The sequence below is a fragment of the Aythya marila genome, assembly GCF_965140915.1.
Source record: "Aythya marila genome assembly, chromosome: 4".
Taxonomy (NCBI): Eukaryota; Metazoa; Chordata; class Aves; order Anseriformes; family Anatidae; genus Aythya; species Aythya marila.
The window spans coordinates 14,829,889-14,849,935 of record NC_139045.1 but is presented as its reverse complement, the minus strand read 5'-3'; the positions used below and the strand labels follow the sequence as shown (position 1 = coordinate 14,849,935).

Genomic DNA, 20,047 nt, shown 5'->3' with positions numbered 1-20,047 from the left:
AATTTGGTTTTGAGTCCTGTGTCCTTAATTTTGAGCCCTTAATTTCACCTGTCCTAATCCGCATGATGTGTTCCCAGGTCTGTTAACACCTGCTTTTTCCAGGTGGTTTTTTGTTGTTTTCCCCACTGTGGTGTTTTCTTTGATACCTCTGTTCCAGCTCACAGTATGGGATACACATACAGAAGATTTTTGGTTTTATTTCAGGTGCCTCATAAAAAAAAGCCAATAGAGATATATACAGGTGCCTTGCAGAACGGCTGCGTGATTCACAGCAAAACTCAGTGCAGCGAGAACATACCGATTGAATTGCTTCCGGCACTGTGCTGGAACCAGCTGGTTGCTTCTTTTGTCTCCTTGATTAGCTTTGCAACATAATGCAAGTATTAATAATTGACTGCAGGCTTTATAATTAGGCCTTATGAGGTAAATGTCTCTCCACCCAGAGAGGAGTTAAAAAATAAAAATAAAAATCATCAATACTGCACTCAAAGGCAAAAAGTGTGCTTTCATTGTTGGTTACCTTTGTTGGTTTCTTACCATTTTCCTGCTATACAATATTAGAATGACCCTAATTAGTATTCAATTAGCATTGAATGTAGTATGAATTTCCAGGAAAATATTGGATTTTTAGCATGGTTCAAATAAATAAATAGGGCCAGATTCTTTCCAAAGCGCTTTTTGCCAGTATAACCACATAGGTGAAGCAGATAGTTCTTTAGCATGGCTCAGCTCCTGTTTCTTCATTACTTTTTAACTTACAGGAATTTGTAGCACTGCTGAATCCCCTTGCTGCGATCCCCTAGCTTTTCCTATTTGATATTATTACATTTTGATCTAAGGAATATTGGCAACGGACAGCAGTGTTATGCATGGAAATTCTCGGAGTACAACAAGCATTCCTGAAGCATGGAATTACCCGTACTGTAAGGTTTTCTCCATTCTCTGTCATAGCAGTTGAGAACATGCAAGTGAACACTTTTACTGACAGGGGACCTCACAAGCTGCTGCTTGCCCACCAGTAAACCTTTATCATGAGAAGAGTTCCCGTTTATGGTGAATAAGACCGTCACTATATAAATTTTCAGTTATAATTCATCTCCTGTTCTAACAAAACAAAGCAGCAGTTGGATGCGTGTACATCAGCGCTAACACTGCCTTTTCTCTGTAACATTCCCTGCAGTCAAACTGTATGTACACTGCAGTTCTTTTTGCTTCCTTTTTATATCACAAGCTGCTTATTGTCTTGTTAGGAAATGATGGAGTATGTATCTAGTAATGGTGGATTGCAAACATGCAATTCACCCTGCATACCAGGAGCGTCAAGCCCACAAGCAAAACACAAGTTGCAAGAGCACGGTAGGCAACAAGTATGATCCAGAGCCCTTTGCATTCAAAAGAGACTCCTCCTGGCTTGGTGTGGCTTTGGATCGAAGCTAGATAACATTCTGTGTAGCTGCAAAGAGAAAATAAAAATCAAGTAGATAAGGACAGGGATCTGTTGAGGAAAGCTCCAGCCACAGACTGCGAAGTTGTGTATGCTGTACAAGAATTTCTGGACAATTTAAACATGGTATTAAGACTGTGATTATCCCCTGGATTGCTGGCAACTAGAGTGGTAGCTCCAGAGGATATTGGCTGGGCAGAGAACAGCAAACTGCACTGCAGAGAGGAATGCACTAGCCAGTGCAAGATCGTGACCATTTATGAATTGCACTGGCTTCTACAGCAGCCCCCATCTGCTCTGCCTCTTGTGATGCCCAGTACTCAAGCAGCCATAGGGTAGGATGGCCATGGAGGAGATAAACCTTGTCTGTGCTGTCCTGACCTTACACTGACTTTTTTTTGTTTCAGATGTGGAGAGGAAAACAGCAGAAGCAATCTTCAATGACAGTAAGTGAGGGCTTTTTAAGCCTGGGTAAACTCTATTATTTTAATTAGCGTTAAGAGTCTCTGAGCCCTTTTCCTGGCCCTTAAAAGCCTTTTCACTTCCTTCTGTCTAATGAACATGACCTTACACTTTGCACAGATGAGAAAATCCTGCTTAGATGAGAAATCCTGCTCAGCCACAGGGAAGTCGTTTGTCAGTGCCTACCAGGATGCTTTAAAACTGTCATTACTGGCTTGAAAGTCTTCAGTGTAAATGGGATGAAAATCCCCTTTAGAAAAAGCCTTACACACACTGCTGAGTTCCTTGGTCAGTTGTGTTTTGTGTTTTTTGTTTTTATAGCGAGATTTTCCTCCTGTTAAAAGTAATAGCAATTAAGTGAGAAAAGAGCACATGATGAGAAAAGAAAAAATGCCCAACGTTGAGCAGAGAGGAGACCTTCAGGTTCTGCTGCTGTGTGCTGCAGAGCAGCATGCCCTGGTTGATACCTGCCTATGGCAAGCTCCATCCTCCAGCAGTGCTGGTGTGGAAGGTGCATCTTAAAGGTGAAGTCTGACATCTCTTTAAAAATGGATTAAAACATGTACTTAAATATCTAGTCAAGTCTAATCCTGCCTGCACAGGACTGTCAGTTCTTTCTGCATCTTGGAGCAACAACTGCAGGATCTGTTGCTTGTCCTTGATGTCCTTGATGCTGTAGCGTGACAATTCATCTCCACCTTGTCACCTGTTATTTTCTCATATATGCTCTAAGTGATGAGTTCTACACCTGGCTGTGTACCAGCATGCTTTTCAATTGACACTTTAAGGATGGCAGCCTGACAGAGACCTGTATCGCACTCTGTGAATGCAAAGTGCCCCTGAAAGCTGGCAGGAATGGGCACGTGTGGAAGAGTTTGGAATAGTGGTTTTCAGCATGCTCCTAGAAATTGGGAATTTGACATTTCTTTTGTGTATATCAGAAGGAAGGAAGGACAATGAGGCAATGTGTAGAAGTTAAGTCGGTCTGTGATTATAATGAAAATATTGTGGGTTTGAGGATGACTAGTAGTGTAGAAAATGCTGTGGAAATAGACAATGCTCAGTCTTGTAAAGGTATTGTTGTAGGTGGTCTCAGTTGTAGGTAGTAGGTAAGTTGAGATAGTCCATTTTAAAGATGTTTGAGCTTTCAGGGAAGGAAGTCAGCTTGTTTGGAGACTTAATAGTCATTAAAATAAATAAATAAATAAATAAAAATCTTACAAATCACAGAATCACAGAATGGCCGAGGTGGGAAAGGACCTCTGAAGATCAGCTGGTCCAACCCCCCTGCCGAGCAGGATCACCTAGAGCACATTGCGCAGGATGGCATCCAGGCAGGTTTTGAATATCTCCAGAGAAGGGGAGACTCCACAACCTCTCTGGGCAGCCTGTCCCACTGCTCTGTCACTCTCACAGTAAAGAATTGCCCCCTCATATTCAGCCGGAACCTCCTGTGCTTCAGCTTGTGCCTGTTGCCTCTCATCCTCTCGCTGGGCACAACTGAAAAGAGACCGGCTCCATCCTCTCGACACCCTCCCCTCAGGTATTTATAGGTATTGGTGAGGTTTCCCCTCAGTCTTCTCTTCTCCAGGATAAACAGGCCCAGCTCTCTCAGCCTGTCCTCATATGACAGGTGCTCCAGGCCTCTAATTATCTTAGTAGCCCTCCTCTGGACTCACTCCAGTAGCTCCATGTCCCTCTGGTACCGGGGAGCCCAGAACTTGGACACAGCACTTCAGATGTGGCCTCACTAGGGCTGAGTAGAGGGGCAGGATCACCTCCGTCAGCCTGCTGGCAACACTCTTCCCAGTGCACCTCAGGAATGGATTTCTTCCACCTCTAGAAAGGTTTGATCTCTTAGCAGGTAATGGAAGATTAAATAATACTGCTTTTTCAGTTTAAGTGCTGGTGTTCTGGGTCACTGAGAACTACTGTGTTTTTCTATGTGTTTGGAACATTGACCGCTCAGGTGGTTGATTGAATTATACAGATCTAGGCCCTGAGGATTACCAATAGCTGTCAGGAGGTAAACATGCTAGTACAGACAGTCTTATCAGTTATAGTACAATCTTCCATTGTCCTTTCATGTAGAAAGTTTTGGACAAGTATCTGTATCTTAACATTTCACTGTTTTCCTTCATTGCAGTTACAAATTTCTGTACAGTGCAGACATTACACTGAGCATATCACCTTCTCAATATTGTGTGACTTTTTTTTTTTTCTTTTCCAAATTTATGAACAGCTTTCAATCTGCTGAGTTATTGCTGCTGCTTTTCATTATGAGGTACTATTAACATCACCTTGTGCAGATCCTAGCAGGAAGGGGCAGAGGTTATGCTCTGCGTGGCTCCAGTGTTTCTCTTCTGAGGACTTCAAGGGGCCTGGGGCTTGCAGCTCTTCAGTGAGGTATTACAGATCTCCACTTTGTCCCCCTCTGGGTCACTGTCTGTGAGAGACAGGCAGTGCAATAGTTTGGATGGTATTGTCACTATGCAAATAATTCTTAGCTCTGTCTCTTTTCCAATGGATTGGGATAGTTCTGTCTGCCAACTTTCCTAATGTCTAGCTGAAATCGGGACCTGGTCTAGTGGGTCTTGTCGCAGGTAAGACAGATTTGATACTGGTTGAAGGGGAGACGACAGCTGAAGCAGCTCCCTCAATTGAGGAAGTTTCTAAAGCTACTGGAGAGCTTCAGCTACACTTGAATGTCTGTTTAGTGGCTGAAACCATGAGTATTTCCATTCCCTTCTGGGTTTGGAGGATAATACTTACCATGGATGCACACCGTGTTGGAGGTATCCATGCCTTTGTCACCTCTGGCTTGGATTGGCACAATGCTCTTTGCCTGAGCAGCTCCCAAGGTCCAGCTGCCATTTGTGCAATGCGCAGTTGCCTTATTCCAATCAACATCTTGCTGATGCAATCTGCATGCATGCTTGGTAAAAACCCGTGGCTTGGATCATTGCCATCTTAGATTTTGCCTTGTTTATGTTTTATCCTCGTGACAAATCACCTGGGACTGAGAGATGGCAATCCCTATATTTGGGAATTGTCCTGGCTGTATGGTGAAGGGTTGTGATTCCTGATTTGAGCTGTTCATGAAGCTAAACATGAATGGTTGACCATCATGGCTTACCATAATAGTCAGTTGCTCATTCAGGCTTCTAACAGAATGGGTTGTGCATGAGGATCTCGGTTTTGGGGGGCTGGTAGAAGGTTTGTCTTCGTGTTGATGTTACACCTTTAGAGAACCTAGGTGGTGTGTGATTTTATGTACATTTTCCATAGTACCTGCAGCCTTTGGCAGGCATGTTTACTAAATGGAGGAATAACTAATGCATTCTTTTTCCTTTCTGACAGTCTGTGGGTTACGGCAGAATAGATCAGTCAAGTCAATAGCGAAAGCATCATCATTGCGAATAGTCGGCGGATTGTCTTCTGCAGAGACTGGGGATTGGCCATGGCAAGCTAGTTTGCAGTACAATAATATCCATCGCTGTGGTGCAACACTCATCAGCAATACGTGGCTCGTATCTGCAGCTCACTGCTTCAGAGAGTAAGTTCCCAGCTTAGAGAGAATCTGCAGCAGAATGTGCACCATTCGGATCAAGCTGGGGGGCTTTCCAGATTTCCAGCACACCCCTAACTACTCAGGGGAACAGTTTTCTGCCTTGGAAGGGAAACACATTTGGCACATTCAGGGAAAAAAAAACAAAAGTGAAGAAAAGGTAATGTGACTGAAATGAGAGTGTTTTTTTCCTGTTACCTCGAATGTTTCTAAAGGTTTTCCTTGGTGTTATAATTAGGTTGCTGCAGCTTCAGGCTGCTACCAGAAGTTATAAAAAAACACATTCCTCCCTTTCCATTCAGCCACGCGCTCCCAACACTCTTTGTTTCAACTGTGGCAATTGTGAAGCTGCAGGGCATGTAAGATGAAACAGGTGCTTGAACGAATTATTACCATGCAAAAAGGGTAAAGGAGATGAGTTTTCTAGCAGGAGGGCTTTTGGGCCTGATTAAACCCTGCGGCCACACTCTGGCTAGATCCATGTCAAGGGGTCAGAGGGAGCAGGAGACTGTGGCTGAGGTGGAAATTGCTCTCTTCTAGAAACAGGTTAAAATGACATGGGGGACAGTGTTATGGGAAGTGATAGATGCCTTACGAATCTAGAAGGAAGCTTGCCTGAAGGGGTTATGAGAGAAAAGTGTTTGTCAAGTTTAAAGCCCCAAATACTTATATTCACAGCTAAGTATTTACAGCACTCTTACCTTTTTCAGCATGAGTCACCCTCACAAGTGGACTGCTACTTTTGGAGCTCTTTTGAAGCCACCAAGCTTGAAACGATCGATCAAGACTATTGTTATTCATGAAAAGTACCGCTACCCAGAGCATGATTATGACATTGCACTTGTGAAGCTCTCTAAACAAGTCGAGTTTACAAGTCACATACACCGTGTGTGTCTGCCTGAGCCATCTGAGACTTTTCCATACGATATTTATGCTGTCATCACAGGCTGGGGAGCACTTACCAATGACGGTGAGTCCACCGGGTAACCCATGTGTTGCACAAACCATGGTGCTGATCTGCTACTGAATTAGTATCACTTGTGTAGCCTGTATGTTGTATGGCAGCAAGCCTAGTTTTTGTCTAGAAGCAAATATTTCTCGAATTTGTGAGCAGCAGTTTCTTGCTCTAAAATTAGACTGGATGAAGACAGAGCTACAATCCACTTAAGCAGAATATAGCAGAAATGACCTCCTTTTCCAGGCTTTCTATTTCATATTGTAAATTCTTAAGACAGGTAGTCTAGCCACGTATGTGTTTATATAATGCCTGAGCAAATATTCTTCCAGGTTTAGCCAGAAGCAGATAACTCTGTAGGCTTTCAAGAAAATGTGCAGAGTGAGCTGCCTGTAGTGACTTGCCCAACCTCATGCTCTTATCAGGCCAAGTTGTGAGTACCTTTAGCAATGGAACCAAGCTGTCTTGATTTCATATCATCTACCCAAATTGCTAGGTAATTTGCATTCCATGGTATTAGATGGAACATCTGTAAAATACAGTGTTGTACTTTGGGTACTATATACCATGCAATCATTAATTCTGTTTTAATAGTACAGTTTCTAAGTGAAATTGAGTATGTACACTTTGATGAAAGGTACATAAAGGTACAAGCAATACCTCTGTGTTAAACAAAATTAAGCTGGTCCTCCATAAGATAACATTATTTATCAACACAATTGCATTTCCTCAAACTATTCATTCCCTCAGGTCCAACTCCTAATGCTCTTCAGGAAGCAACAGTGAAACTTATTGACTCGAATACTTGCAACAAAAAGGAAGTGTATGACGGAGACATAACACCCAGAATGTTGTGTGCAGGATACTTGGAAGGAGGAGTAGATGCTTGCCAGGTAACCATAGCTGAAAATTTGCAAGGAAAACTGTTTTAATGCTGATTCCAGTATTTGGATGATCAAACTTTAACTGATAATTTATTAGTCCTTAAAATGGGCTCTGTTCAAACAAGAATTAATATGTAAAATGAAATAGCATTTATTACATGTTACTTAGCAAATAAATCTATACTAAGCTAAAGTTGTATAATATTCAGAATGTAAATCTTTCATGGCACAAAGTGGAATTTCCATTCTGTAACTCAAAATAGCTGCTAGGAACCCATTTGCTTTTCATAATATCTTCTGTGAAATCTAACAATTTGTTTTCAAAAATACCACCTGGATACACCATATTGATGTTTTATTCCTCCTTCATTGCTGCTGTTCCACACCAGCCCCTTGTTTATTGGACAGCAAACCCCTATGTTTTCCTTTATACTAGAGGATTAATAATGCTATGTATTATTATATTTAATAAGTGTGCCTTGATTTCAGCAAATTGTACTGCAGGAGCTGACTATGGCAACTAATTAAAAACCATGTGCAAAAATGCACAATTTCACATTGAAATTAAATGACAGCATCATCTTATAACAGAGATCTTTTACAATCTTTGGTAACAGACTTTGATCAGTGCGAGGAAAACTGTGAAACAAAGATAAGGAAGCTAGGCATAAATTGAATGGTAGGGATACATATATGATGCAGACTTGCAAATATTGCAAAGCAATGGTTATGTTCAAGCAAGAATATTTCCATAAGAAAACTTTTAATAAGGCAATTTCTATTAATGTTACTTATAAAGAATATATTTGTAAGTGCTGGTTCAAAACAGACCCATTCCAGAATCCCAGTCCTACAGATTTAAGCAAAATTCCTTGCAGGATAAGTCCTGGAGACCTAATTCCTCTGTTCCTGTCCTGCTCAGCATTAAAGAAACTTGAACAGAAGGATCCAACTGCTGTGTATTTCAGTTACGTCTTTTGATGGGTGATGGGGAATTTGCTCTGTTCTGTGAGGATTGCCTTTGACGCTGCAAGGTTTCAAGCCTAACAGTTATCACTGCGTCATACTATTAACAGTATCTGAATTCAGCCTTTGAGAGTGACTAAAGTCTTAAGGAGATATTATCTATTTAGAAGACCGATTTCCTGAAGAAATTCTTTTTGAAATGTTATTGCTGCAAGTGACTGAAAGAATTTGCTGAAGGGATAGTGGTTACTGGAGAAAAAAAAAAACAAAACAAAACACAACTCTTGTTGGCTTAGAATGTTGTATATGTTTGTGTTTCCCTACTTTGTACGAGGAGGAAGACAAGCCAGTGTGAGGAATGTTTCAAAAAACAGAAGAGAAGGGATTTTTTGTTTGTTTGTTTGTTCGTTCATTTTTAATTAGAGGATATTGTACAACCACAGGTCAGGAGACTCCATGGCAAACAGGCAAAAGTCAGTGAATTCTGACTCAGATTTCATAAGCAGATTGGATTCTGCACAAATGGCAGCTCTTGAAATACTATTTGCTTTTCTCTCTTATTGGATGCTCCCTCTTATCTATGGAGAGAATTATATTTTCCCTCCTGATAAATTAAATCTTTTATTTTTTTTCCTCCTCTTTCTCCAGGGGGACTCTGGGGGACCACTGGTTACTCCCGATTCTAGACTGATGTGGTACCTCGTGGGAATAGTGAGCTGGGGAGATGAATGTGCCAAACCAAATAAACCTGGAGTTTACACACGAGTGACTTATTTCCGTGACTGGATTACCTCAAAAACTGGCATCTAATTCCAAAACCAAAAATGGATTTAACTACATAGGTTACACGTAACTCATACTTGTCTGTAATTGTGAAAAGTTATTTTTTTTAGTATATACATTCCTATGTAGTTTTGGTCAAAGCAAACTTTGCCCGCAGCAAGCACTATCTTTTCTGTCAGAGATCCTAAGCCCTTGTGAATTTATACTAAGCATATGAGATTGCTGTCCTCATCTTTGAGCTTTAAAGCATTCTCACTTAAAAATTATCAACTGTTGTCATTAAACTAATATTTAAAAGCTAGCTATTTACCTCCTTTATAAACACAAACAGTTTCCGGGGAAAAAAACAAAACAAAACCTTCAACCACAGCTGAGGTCTGAAGATGTCCACACTCTAAGCACAGAGGAAGCTGAAGCAAATGTTGTCACAGCTGACTTTCGAGGAAAGTGAACTCTTTATTCATATTAGAGAGCATCATCTGTGCCAACTGTATCCAAGACCCTGGATATTCACCCTGCTTGGTGGTCTTGGTGGCTAAAAGGGGATCAGCCAGGAATGAGAACAGGTCCTAGTTAAGGAAGAGGAGGACTTCTGTGCTTGCAGTAAGTTGGAAGAGCAAAGACAAAAGCTTCATGTTCTTGTTTTTAAGCACATTTTTTAACAGGTGAAAAAAAAGAAAAAGGAGGATTTTATGAAGTTCAAATTACAGTACTTCTACGATAGCATTTTCAAGTGTCACAATATCCCTGTACAGTATCTGTGCAATGCCCTTCTAAACAGTCTGTTCAACTTGCAGTGTCCTTATTATACAGAAATGCTAGCTTTACCAACATTTGTTTGTAACATGTCTCCATGAACAACCTCACTGGAAGAAAACCCAGCGTTTAAATTCATGCTAAAGGAAAGAATTATTCACCACAAACCGGCAACTACCTTTTACTTCAAGTCAAGAAATTGTGTGCTTTTCCAAGGGCATGCCAGCCAACAGAAGCCATCTCACTGCAAAGCAAGTAAACAGTGATAAACTCTCATGCTTCACTGATGGATTCATTTCTGCCATGAATAAATATGATCGTGTTTTATGAGGCCATTTCTTATTAAAGAACAGTCCAGATGAGAACTTCAGAGTAAATGCTATCCTTATACATGGATTAAGCACTTTTCCTACCTCTGTGCATGACATCTAGTATATTGCTGGTGGAAGGGGGATCAGTGACATGACTGTTGCTATCCCCTACAGCCCAGGCCTTCGATATGAGGAACCGAAGTGACAATCTAATACCATCTCCTTCTGTCTTTGAATGGCCACCAGACTGCTTAGGCTATGAATGCAGGACTCACAGGAGTCTGTACGAGACGTGAAAGAATCTGCAAACCCCACAGCTGAACTTAAAACAGAAAATCTCTCTGAAGCATCTTGACTCCCCTTCGACTCAGGATTTGGTCTCTCAGCTCTTTTCCTGTGCATGATCAGAATCCATGGGAATAGGATGCTTGGCATTTCCTGAAAAGTCAGACCCTGAATGAAAAGTCTACACACAGATGGAAAAACCTACATTGAGGCCTCAGGGTGGTGTAGGGGGAAGCGATTGTCTTATTTTTTTAGCTCTTTACAAACTTTTTTCATATCTTTTGAATTTTGGCTTTAAAAAAAAAAAAAAAAAAAAAAAAAAAGATACCTTGTCTTAGAAATAATTGAAGGCTTTAGTTTAGTTTTTGCCTTTGAAGTAATAGTATCTCTATTCTGATATTCCATGTCCATTTAAAAATTAAAAGGATCTTGGGACAGTTAGGAGGATAGTCAGGTGCAGCAAATCTGTTTTCTTAATTTATTGGTGAAGTTTGTAATTTATGCACTTTTGAGTTGCTGCTATTTTTAAAGTAAGAATTTACTCTGGGCTAGGTTATTACAAAATAGAGACTGTACAGAGTTTTGGATTAGGTCACCTGGAAACACAGTTTTCTTCTAGTATTCAGGTTCCACTTTTTATTAAAGGTATCATTTGGTAAGAAAAGAAATACACCTATTTTTTGTTTTGCCGCTTACTGCTTTGAAGGTGAATGCCTTGCTTATAATCAACTGATGAGTTGCAATTGAAAGCAAGCAGTAGTTCACATTCAGATAGAGCTAATGTTTTGTTTTGCACTTAAATCTATCTTTTTGCCCAGCAAATGGAGAGGCAACAACACGGGGGCAAGGCTCAGATTATCTGTAATCCCTATAAACTGGTTCCTACCTCACACTGAAAGTGACACACATAAGATACCTTTAAGAGGAGAAAAGCAGCCTTTATTTCAGATTTTATAGTGAGAGGCCAAAAGGCAAGAAGCGTGTGGGAGAATGTCTACTTTACTCAGGGAGTCCTGAGCCAGCCAGATGCACTTTTCTTCACAAACTTTTAGCAAACTGTCTGGCCTGGGTTTGTCTTATATTCCATGTCAGTGTTTTATTTATGAAGACTCTGTTTTCTGCAGTAGATAAAAAAGAATATTGTGTGATTAAGGAAAAGGATTTTTAAAAACCTTTTATTATTGTTAAGATTTAGCAAGGATTTAAATGATACAAAGGTAATATATTTCATAACATTAAATGTATTTTAAAAAATTGCTCTTTCTTTGTCTTTTTTTTTTTTAATGTTTATTTAATAATAGCCAAGGTAAAAATGTGTATTTGATTCAAAATAGACTTATATTTAGTTTCGTATAAAACTATACTAAAACTCCATCTCTTTTTCTTCATTCCCAAACCTAGGAATTTTGTTTTTAACAGTGGTGGGATCTTTACAGACATTTCTGCAGTGACAAAAGTGAGACATCTACTTTTCTAAAGATACTGTAAGGTGAATTTCAATATGGCTAGTGCTATGTAAATTTGAAAATGAACCTGAACCTTCTTCCTGTAATCAACCACCTCGCTTGTTGTCTTGCAAAACCTTGTCCTTCTAACATGGCATTCCTGGCACTCCACCGCAGGAACTTCTATGCAGCTGATGTACCAATTCTCCTGAGATTACCCAGACAGATTTACGGCTTCCAGAAACATTTTCCAAACTCCAGGTTATTCAAATCAGGTTGGTTGAGGCTTGCCCAATACTAACTTGCAACCTGGAGCACAAATAGGAAGCAAGTAAGAACCTGATTTCACAAGGCCTAACCACATGAGGAGGTCTGGCTGAATGACATCAAGCAGTCACTGGGATTTCTTATGTAAGTAAAACTTGAAGAAACTCCAATTTCATATCTACTGCTCCTGTTAACAAATTAGAAGAGCTGAGAGCCAAAAGATATTACGTATGCCAATTAATACTTATCTGGCAACTTGCAGCCTGTGTTGGAGATGCATGTGCATGGAGAAACTGGCTCTTGCTTTTGAAAATGTTTTCATGCATGTCAACCTGGAATCAGCTTAGGTAATTAGTACTTTTGTTTATCTGGATCAGGATTATAAGAACATCGTTAATGTGGTTTCTAGGAAGGTGTCACTTACTAGAGCAGCCTTAAGTGAGAAAATCCTTCAGCCCACCCCACTGGGGAAGATGGAGGTCTTTTAAACATGCTAGCAAAGCCTTCCTATGCTGCATGTCATGGAAAAAAGAGGACATTAAAGCCTTACCAGGCAGCATTTCACTGCTTTAAGAGCCCAGGGCAAGCCATAGCCTGTGGCAGGATATTTGGAAACCCATCAAAGGAACACTGCTGATGTGGATTTATGGTCATTTCTGCACAGGCTTGTGTGTTAAACTGAACTGTGTTGGCCATAACGCTGTCAAATAATATGTTTTTAGGGAGAAAACGACATGAAGGTTTGTCAGCTACTTTACTAAATAAATAAAGAAGCAAACGCATCCCCCAAATCACCATTATGGAGTCCTCGTTAAGAGTGTGAAATCATTCCTGGAAATCAAAAAATTGAGACTTAAATGTGTTAATGGCTGGGATTTTCACAGCAGGTGAAAGCAGGTGGATTTACAGCTGACAGCTTCAGCTCCTTTTGCAGACAGCGGCTTTAAAGATGCATTCAATATTTGCACACAGAATGCATCTATGATAGCGCATGTGAACTGAAGTCAAAAAGGGATTTGGGGTGTGAATTGGCTCAAGTACAAAAATGTTGTTCTGACCACAGCAATGTACCACTGATTGGCCTTAGGAAGTCAGGAAGCTGACAGCCTTGTTTGGTATCTTTTGCCAATCTCAAATGCTATAGCTGATTTTAGTGGAATGACAACTCTGGAATTGGGATATATATTTTTTAAATTATTTTATTTTTTATAATTAAGTTCTTAGGGTTATATGTATTTTTTAAGGAGATTATGGGCAAAAAGGAACAAGTGAAATGGCTCCAGATGTTTCAAATTCTGCAATCTTGGAAAATAAGCACAAAACCTTTATGTTTTTTGGGTTGGTACCATCAGCCTAGAGGGCTCCCTAGTATACCTGCTAATAATTGATGCTTTTGAGAACCAGTTTCTTTGCCTGCAGAGATAAACAAAACCTGTCTTGCTTTATTTGGAAATTTGTCTTAGAATCTCCACATTTACAGTTTCATTGATGGTTAGTCTTTGCTTTATTCCTGCCGAACTGCTGGGAAAGAATTAACTGGATGTTGCTATTTCTCCATTCAGGCAAAAGGCTTTTCAGGGTTCGCTGTAAGATGATTGCATACTGAAGTAACTGGTATGTTAAGTGTTCAGCGGCCAGGACAGGAAGATGGTAGGGAGCAGATTTTTTTATTTTTTCACAGCATGATTGATAAAGCTTCTATGATCCTAGGAAAGAAACCACAAAATTAATGGTAAAAAATCACTGAGGGAAAAATCAGCAAAGTGGCAAACCCAAAGCTGACATTTTTGGCTTAGTTTAAACTTTTCTTTGCCTTTTTTTCACCCTTTATAGCTGGGACTCTGTATAATTCTGCTCATCAGGTAGGTGCATTGCTCTTTGAGTCATTGAAATAACAGAATTAATTTTATATTTTTGTGTATTTTGATTTTTTTGTATTATGTGAAAAAGACAGAAAGCAAATACCAGCCTTAAATATTAATTGCCTTACTAGTATGAATTGTGTTCTTTTCATCCCGTATTGCTTTTAGTGTTTACCTGCCTTGGGGTCCAGCATTTTAGACTTCTAGTGGCCTCTAGTGGACCTGTGAAGTTTGTCCTCATCTTCTTCATGTGTTCTATTTAAATAAAATAAAATAAAATAAAATAAAATAAAATAAAATAAAATAAAATAAAATAAAATAAAATGGCATGTAGTAGGCAAGTACCTGCCAAACTATAGCCTCTGTTTGCAAGATGAATGCTGTCCAGCTGCTCTTAGCCTTAGTTAATAATTCAGTACAAAAGCTGCATGCGTTGTTGGATTGTGGTGTAAGTCCTGATGAAGACTTGGAAGTTCCCTTGGACTCTTAGTTCCAGTCATATGAGATAAAAATGCTAAAATAGTTAAAATAATGTAGCAGATGCTGACATGCATGCACAAAAAGGACAAAACTTGGGAGATCTTGTCTCTAGAAGTTCCCCCCTGCCCCCCCCCCCCCCAAAAAAAAAAAAAAGATAGAGAAAAGACTTTTTTTTTTCATGTAATATGGAATGCAGTTTTCTAAAAATAAAATAAAAGAGTAAAAAAAATTTAAAAATAAAAGGTGAGTATTCCGTATAAACTGTATGCAATGACACTTTTTCCACCATTGTTGGCTATGCAGTATACTGCATCTCCTCCCATTTTATCTGAACAAGATGTGCCAGAGATATCAAGGCAGATTTCACGCTCACCTCACCTAACCCAATGGTCAGGGAGAGCACAAGCGAAGGCAGGGCTTACATTGCAAATTCCACTTGCCTGATAGTACTGGGATCTTAACCAAAATTTGGGAAATGGGAGGAGACTGCAAAGAAAATATGTATAGAGGATGCGGAGCTGCTGGTGCCAGAAGTCTCTGGAGACAGCGATAGTTGCCACAGCTTGCTTTGATCAGCACATGTTGAATGCCACCATAAAAAAGGGAAGTTTCCACAAGCCCATACTGTTCCAGTGTGAGATGTTGTGCAGTGATCGTGTGACTGCTTTGTGCCAGATCTGTGCTCCTGTATGCCTTTAGATGCCATCTAGTATTTGTGCTTGGGATGCCACAGTTTCACTCCCTAGCACCCATTTAATAAGAAGTGTCTGTTTTTGAGATGTGCAGGACATGGTGTGGCCTGATGTGGAGATGATACCTCAAGGGCATGTTTTAGAAATAATCTGTTGTGTAAACCGGTAACAACTGAGTGTCACAGGACTTTTAATTTTATTTTAACCACACAGTGCTTGCAGAAGGAGAAAAGCTGAGCGCATGGATTTTATCTGTGACTTCACAAGCTTTGAGTTGCAAAATCAACCAATTCGGCCAGAAGCTGGAAGAAAACCATCTCCAAAACCACCTGCCGGGGCGCTTGGGGCAAATTTCACCCCTACAACATCACTTCTCGGGTCATCCCCACCGCCGGCCGCCATGTCGCGGCGGGGCGGGAGCAGGAGGAGGAGGAGGAGGAGGTGGCGGCCGTAGCCCGGCCCCTCATGTCGGCGCAGGCGGGGAAGAGCCGCGGCACCGGCGTCGCTGCCGCTTCCCACCCCCTTCTTTCCTGCCTTCTCTTCCCCGGCACCGCCGGCAGGGCACGGGCCTGCTCTCAGCGCCAGGCCGCCGCGGTGAGAGCGGGCGGCAGGGACCGGGACCGGGATCGGGGACCGGCTCCCCGCTCCGCGGGGGCGAGGGGCAGCGGCGGGGCTGCCCGCCGGGCTTGGGGCCGCGGGGAGGGCCGGGTTTGGGGCTGCTGAGGGCGGCTGGAGTTTGTTTGGACGCCGCTTGGCTTCGCCTGGAGCCCTCGGGGAGAGCTGAGGTGCGGGTTGAGCTTCGTGGTGCCCGGCGGGGCGGCTGGCAGCGGGTCTGAGCGCCCTCTCCTTCTGCTGCCCCAACAGGGAGCCTGCGTCAGCTGCCTCTGGAGACCGTGGGGAGGAGGGATGCACCCAGGCCTGGCTGCTGAACGGCGAGTAATTGACTGGTTCTGCTGTAGCCTGTGCTAACTCTGAGGTAAGAAGGATGAGGAAAGCAGCCCAACACCACAGCTTCGTGCCTTTGCTGTTCAGGACCTCTTAGCCCTTCTTTGTCAGCCGTAGCTTCTCGGTTCGTCCCTGGGCTGTCCCACAAACAGCTGAGGGTAAAAAGAAAAGAAAGTGAATGTATAAATGTTGAGCAACAGATAGTAACTTGAAGGACCTACCCCCATATTATGTGCCATTCTCTGAGGCAGATTTAACATGGGGTGAGGTAAAACGAAATACAACTTGGATGCAGGAATACGTTAACAAAGTTTTGTCCTTTGGCCACTAAATAATAGTACTATGAAGCCTTATTTTGCTTTGACAAACCAATTTTCGCCACACATGATATACCTGGCAGCAGCTCTGCCATACGAAGAGAGTTGGGAGTCAGTAAGCATGTTGGAAAAGCCTTTCTCAAATGGGTCTGGGATGCAGGTGGCAAACCTCTGGTGTGCTCATCGCACGCCCTCGTTACTCACAAATGGCTGTCAGGGAGAGCACACGTGGTGGCTGTCAGCAGGAGTAGCCGGGGGGTTGTGAGGGAGGAAGGTGGGTGTGTGTTTCACCTCAGGGTGGGTCAGCTTCCCCACCTGAGAGTGCCAAAATCACTGTGCTGTGGAGGAGCAGAACAGCTCAGGGATGGCTGCTGCAGGCCATAATGAGGTGGCACTGGTTTGTCTTGAGGGGACTTTCAGTCTTGTCACCCATACAGAGGATGTAATTTAGGCTTTTACCTGAGCAGGCCTCAAGTCTGTCATCGGATAAGGTCTGTTACTTCTTGCCTTAAGAGCTGGATCCCAAAATGGTGTACTTTGGTTATTTTCAGTGCTTGCTGTGTAAAGGCAAGGGAGCTGTGCTGAAGTGGCTGGTTGTGCAGATACAATGGAGGTGCCGCATGCTGACTGCTTTCTTTGTTGGCTTACATGTGGGATTTAGTGTCCACACTGTGGAGCAGCTTAACTGCTCAGATCTGTGGCCTGCTTTCCAGTGTAACCCTGTCTGACCCTCACTGCCATCCTGCAGCGCTACCTGCCTCATGGTCTGAGAAAAGAAGGGGGCATATTTCAGATCAAAATGTTCTAGTCTCAGGTTGTGCCAGGCTGCAGAGGTGCTGCACATCAGAAATGTTACAATATGCACTAAAGCCATCTGAACAGGAAGTAAGAGTTAACCTGTGGGCAGTATTACTGCTGTTTCAGAGTATATTTGTGCATCTTTGATTTCAGAGGGAAAACTCCTTAATACTCTTAGTATATCTAGGCCTTTACATGCAATCTCTTAGGAGAAAGGATTGTCAGCCTTTGTCTCAAAATCTTGTCGTTTCCAAGTCCGCTTGTAGGAGTTGTACTGAGATGTGCACCTCTCTAGCAGTGGTGAGAACTGGTGTTCTGGGTCAAGTGTGGGGACTGTTTCGCTTCTGTATTTGGTGGTGGTTCCTGTCAGGTCTAGAAAGCACAAATTCCAAGCCTGCATAACAAAAGAACAGCCTGCCCTGTGATGGAATTTCTTCCTAATCCTAGTGCTTAGTTATCCCCCAGGTAACTTCACAATGAAAAGGTCTTTGCTAATTAATGAGCTCCTTAACTGTGCACATACTAAAGTCCTACTGAAGTGTTTGACTTGATGTCTTAGTTAAATGTTGTATTAATTCACATCTTATAAAGTAAATTTAAAAATAAACGTTATTACATCTTGAGTACTTTCCACTAGCTTGTACATCATAGATTTTTAAAGTACTTTTGGATATTGATTTCTTCAGTTAGCTATAATGGTGATTTGTTTCCTGAGTTTTTTCAATTAACATAAAAATAGTGCAGCATAAATAACTATTCCTAGTCATTCAGGGATCGCCTGTCTTCTATTCAGAATAAGCAGCAAACAAGCAGAACCAAATTAAATGACGTGGAGCTCTTAATGTTTAATTTTACTTTTACTAAACCCAGCTGTGGCAAATACAAGAAATTAGTCTTGCGTCTCCTCAGTGAGGAAATGAATGTGTCTCTGTATTTTGAGTTCATGTGTTGAAGGTTTGAGGTTTGTTGTCTTCTGGCTCCTGTGTGTTTTAGTTACTGAGATGCCATGTTGTTCTGCAGGCTTGTCAGTGTTCAAAGTAACTCTTACATAACACTGCTTTCTGTGTTTTTCAGTTCTTCTGTTGAAGAATTGAATGGTGATAGGGAGAGGGGACAAACTGAAATTGCGTCCAATGTAACCGCATTCTTTCTGTTTGTATTCTAGTGCATTCTAGTGCAAACAAATCGCATTGGGTCATGGCGGCAGACTCTATGGAAATTGATGATGCTTTGTATAGGTAAGAATATCTGATTTGAAAGTGTTACTCCTGATTCTTCAGCAATGCTTGGATCTACTCCCATTGATGTGAAAGACAAGACTTGAAAACAATATCTGCTGCCTGTTAGGTCCGGGTGTATGTACCTGAACTGTTCTGTCCCTCACTTTAAAAGCGGAGGGGCGAAATGTCCAGCACGTGAAACTGAATCCACTTCCTGCAAAGTTTCTTAAATTACAGTTAGTAGTGAGAACTAGTTGGATTGCAGATATAACACATCTTCATGTAAAACTGTTCCTTTATTGGTATTCTAATAGGTGCTTTCTGACTATTAGTGTTTTTCTAGTAAAAATGTAGTTACATACTACAATGTTGAACACAGTTTCAACAGCATCAATAATGAGTGCTTTTTGGAAACCAGAACTAATACTTTTCTTGTTTGAAATACATTCTTTTTCTTCTTAACTCTAGCCTGTTACTTCTTTAACAAAGTAGATATTCCTCTCTTATTTGTTCCTCATCTTCTTTCAGTACAGTCTTTTTGCCCTCCTGTTCTATACCATGTAATTTACCTACTATATCATTTATTTCATTTATTTCTGTCCGCATGTATATCATCAGTATTTTTCTTATCCACCAGATACCAGGGTGTTGGGTTTGGACTGGACCTTAGTTTTGCTTTTAATTTTTTATATTTTTGTTTTTAAATTTGTTATCTAGAAGAGACTTGAGGTCATTTGGCATGACAATAGCTTAAAGACCCTGTAGTGGAATAAATGGTATCCCTAGAAAAACATGGTGGTGTGAGAAGCTTCTTTATTAAAAATAAATCAATTCACATCTGTATGCTGAACAAATGAAGAACCGAATTCAGCACTTGTATGGATTTTTGACACAAATCATAGGAAAGTCATACTTGTCCATAAGGAAGTTTTACTTAAAATGGTTTTAATTTAATTGTGTGGTTGGAAACTCTGAGTCTTTCAGAGCTCAGGATTTCACTACAAAAGCTGCTGCACCCTCCAATTTGAATATTCCTGATAGCAAAGAATTTTTTTTTTAGTTTGCTTGTGTCTTCAAGAGTTAATTTTAAAGTGATTTTATACTATCCTGGAAAAAAATTGCACTGCTTTAAAATATATATTTCTTCCTCTCTAAAACCCAGCATTGAGAAACACTGTAGTAAATGCATTTCACTATTTCAATTGTTGGTGAAAGTATTGCATTTGATATGCATTTATTTCCTAAAGGACTCTACAGGTCAGATCCGTGTATGTTACATCAGTTGCTTGGTGAATGGAGGACTGGTAAATATAGCTGCGCGTGTGTCACTAGTGACATATTCATCTGCAGAACTATTGCATGTTAGATGCTGACTGGGATGATAGCAGGAAAGGAATAGCTACTTAAAAGTGAAAATATTTGAAGTGACTCTTGATTTTATTTGTATCTTGTTTTTGTTTGAATTTATCTTTGATATAGTCGCCAGAGATATGTTCTTGGAGACACAGCAATGCAGAAGATGGCTCAGTCCCACGTGTTCCTGAGCGGTATAGGTGGTCTTGGTGTGGAGATTGGTAAGTTTAGACAACATTTATGTATAAGCAGAA

The 20,047-nt window shown here is 41.1% G+C and overlaps 2 protein-coding genes across 3 annotated transcripts in view; both read left to right on the top strand.

Moving 5' to 3' along the window:
* LOC309877677 (transmembrane protease serine 11E-like) overlaps positions 1-9,089 on the top strand; it is a gene marked incomplete at both ends in the record, with an annotated part of 39,367 nt that extends 30,278 nt beyond the window's left edge. The window contains 5 exons of the mRNA XM_082759306.1: positions 1,852-1,890; positions 5,267-5,462; positions 6,185-6,444; positions 7,180-7,322; positions 8,928-9,089. Coding sequence (XP_082615432.1) covers positions 1,852-1,890; positions 5,267-5,462; positions 6,185-6,444; positions 7,180-7,322; positions 8,928-9,089 — 800 coding nt within the window. The remainder of the gene's footprint in view (positions 1-1,851; positions 1,891-5,266; positions 5,463-6,184; positions 6,445-7,179; positions 7,323-8,927) is intronic.
* A 6,549-nt stretch (positions 9,090-15,638) lies between these two features.
* Positions 15,639-20,047, top strand: part of UBA6 (ubiquitin like modifier activating enzyme 6) — a 32,019-nt gene continuing 27,610 nt past the window's right edge. The window contains exons 1-5 of one of the 2 annotated variants that reach the window (XM_082759510.1): positions 15,639-15,754; positions 16,025-16,136; positions 18,386-18,458; positions 19,688-19,744; positions 19,920-20,014. In XM_082759510.1, the coding sequence (XP_082615636.1) occupies positions 19,734-19,744; positions 19,920-20,014 (106 nt within the window). In that variant the 5' untranslated portion in view covers positions 15,639-15,754; positions 16,025-16,136; positions 18,386-18,458; positions 19,688-19,733. The remainder of the gene's footprint in view (positions 15,755-16,024; positions 16,137-18,385; positions 18,459-19,687; positions 19,745-19,919; positions 20,015-20,047) is intronic. The other variant, XM_082759509.1, reaches the window with a different exon arrangement.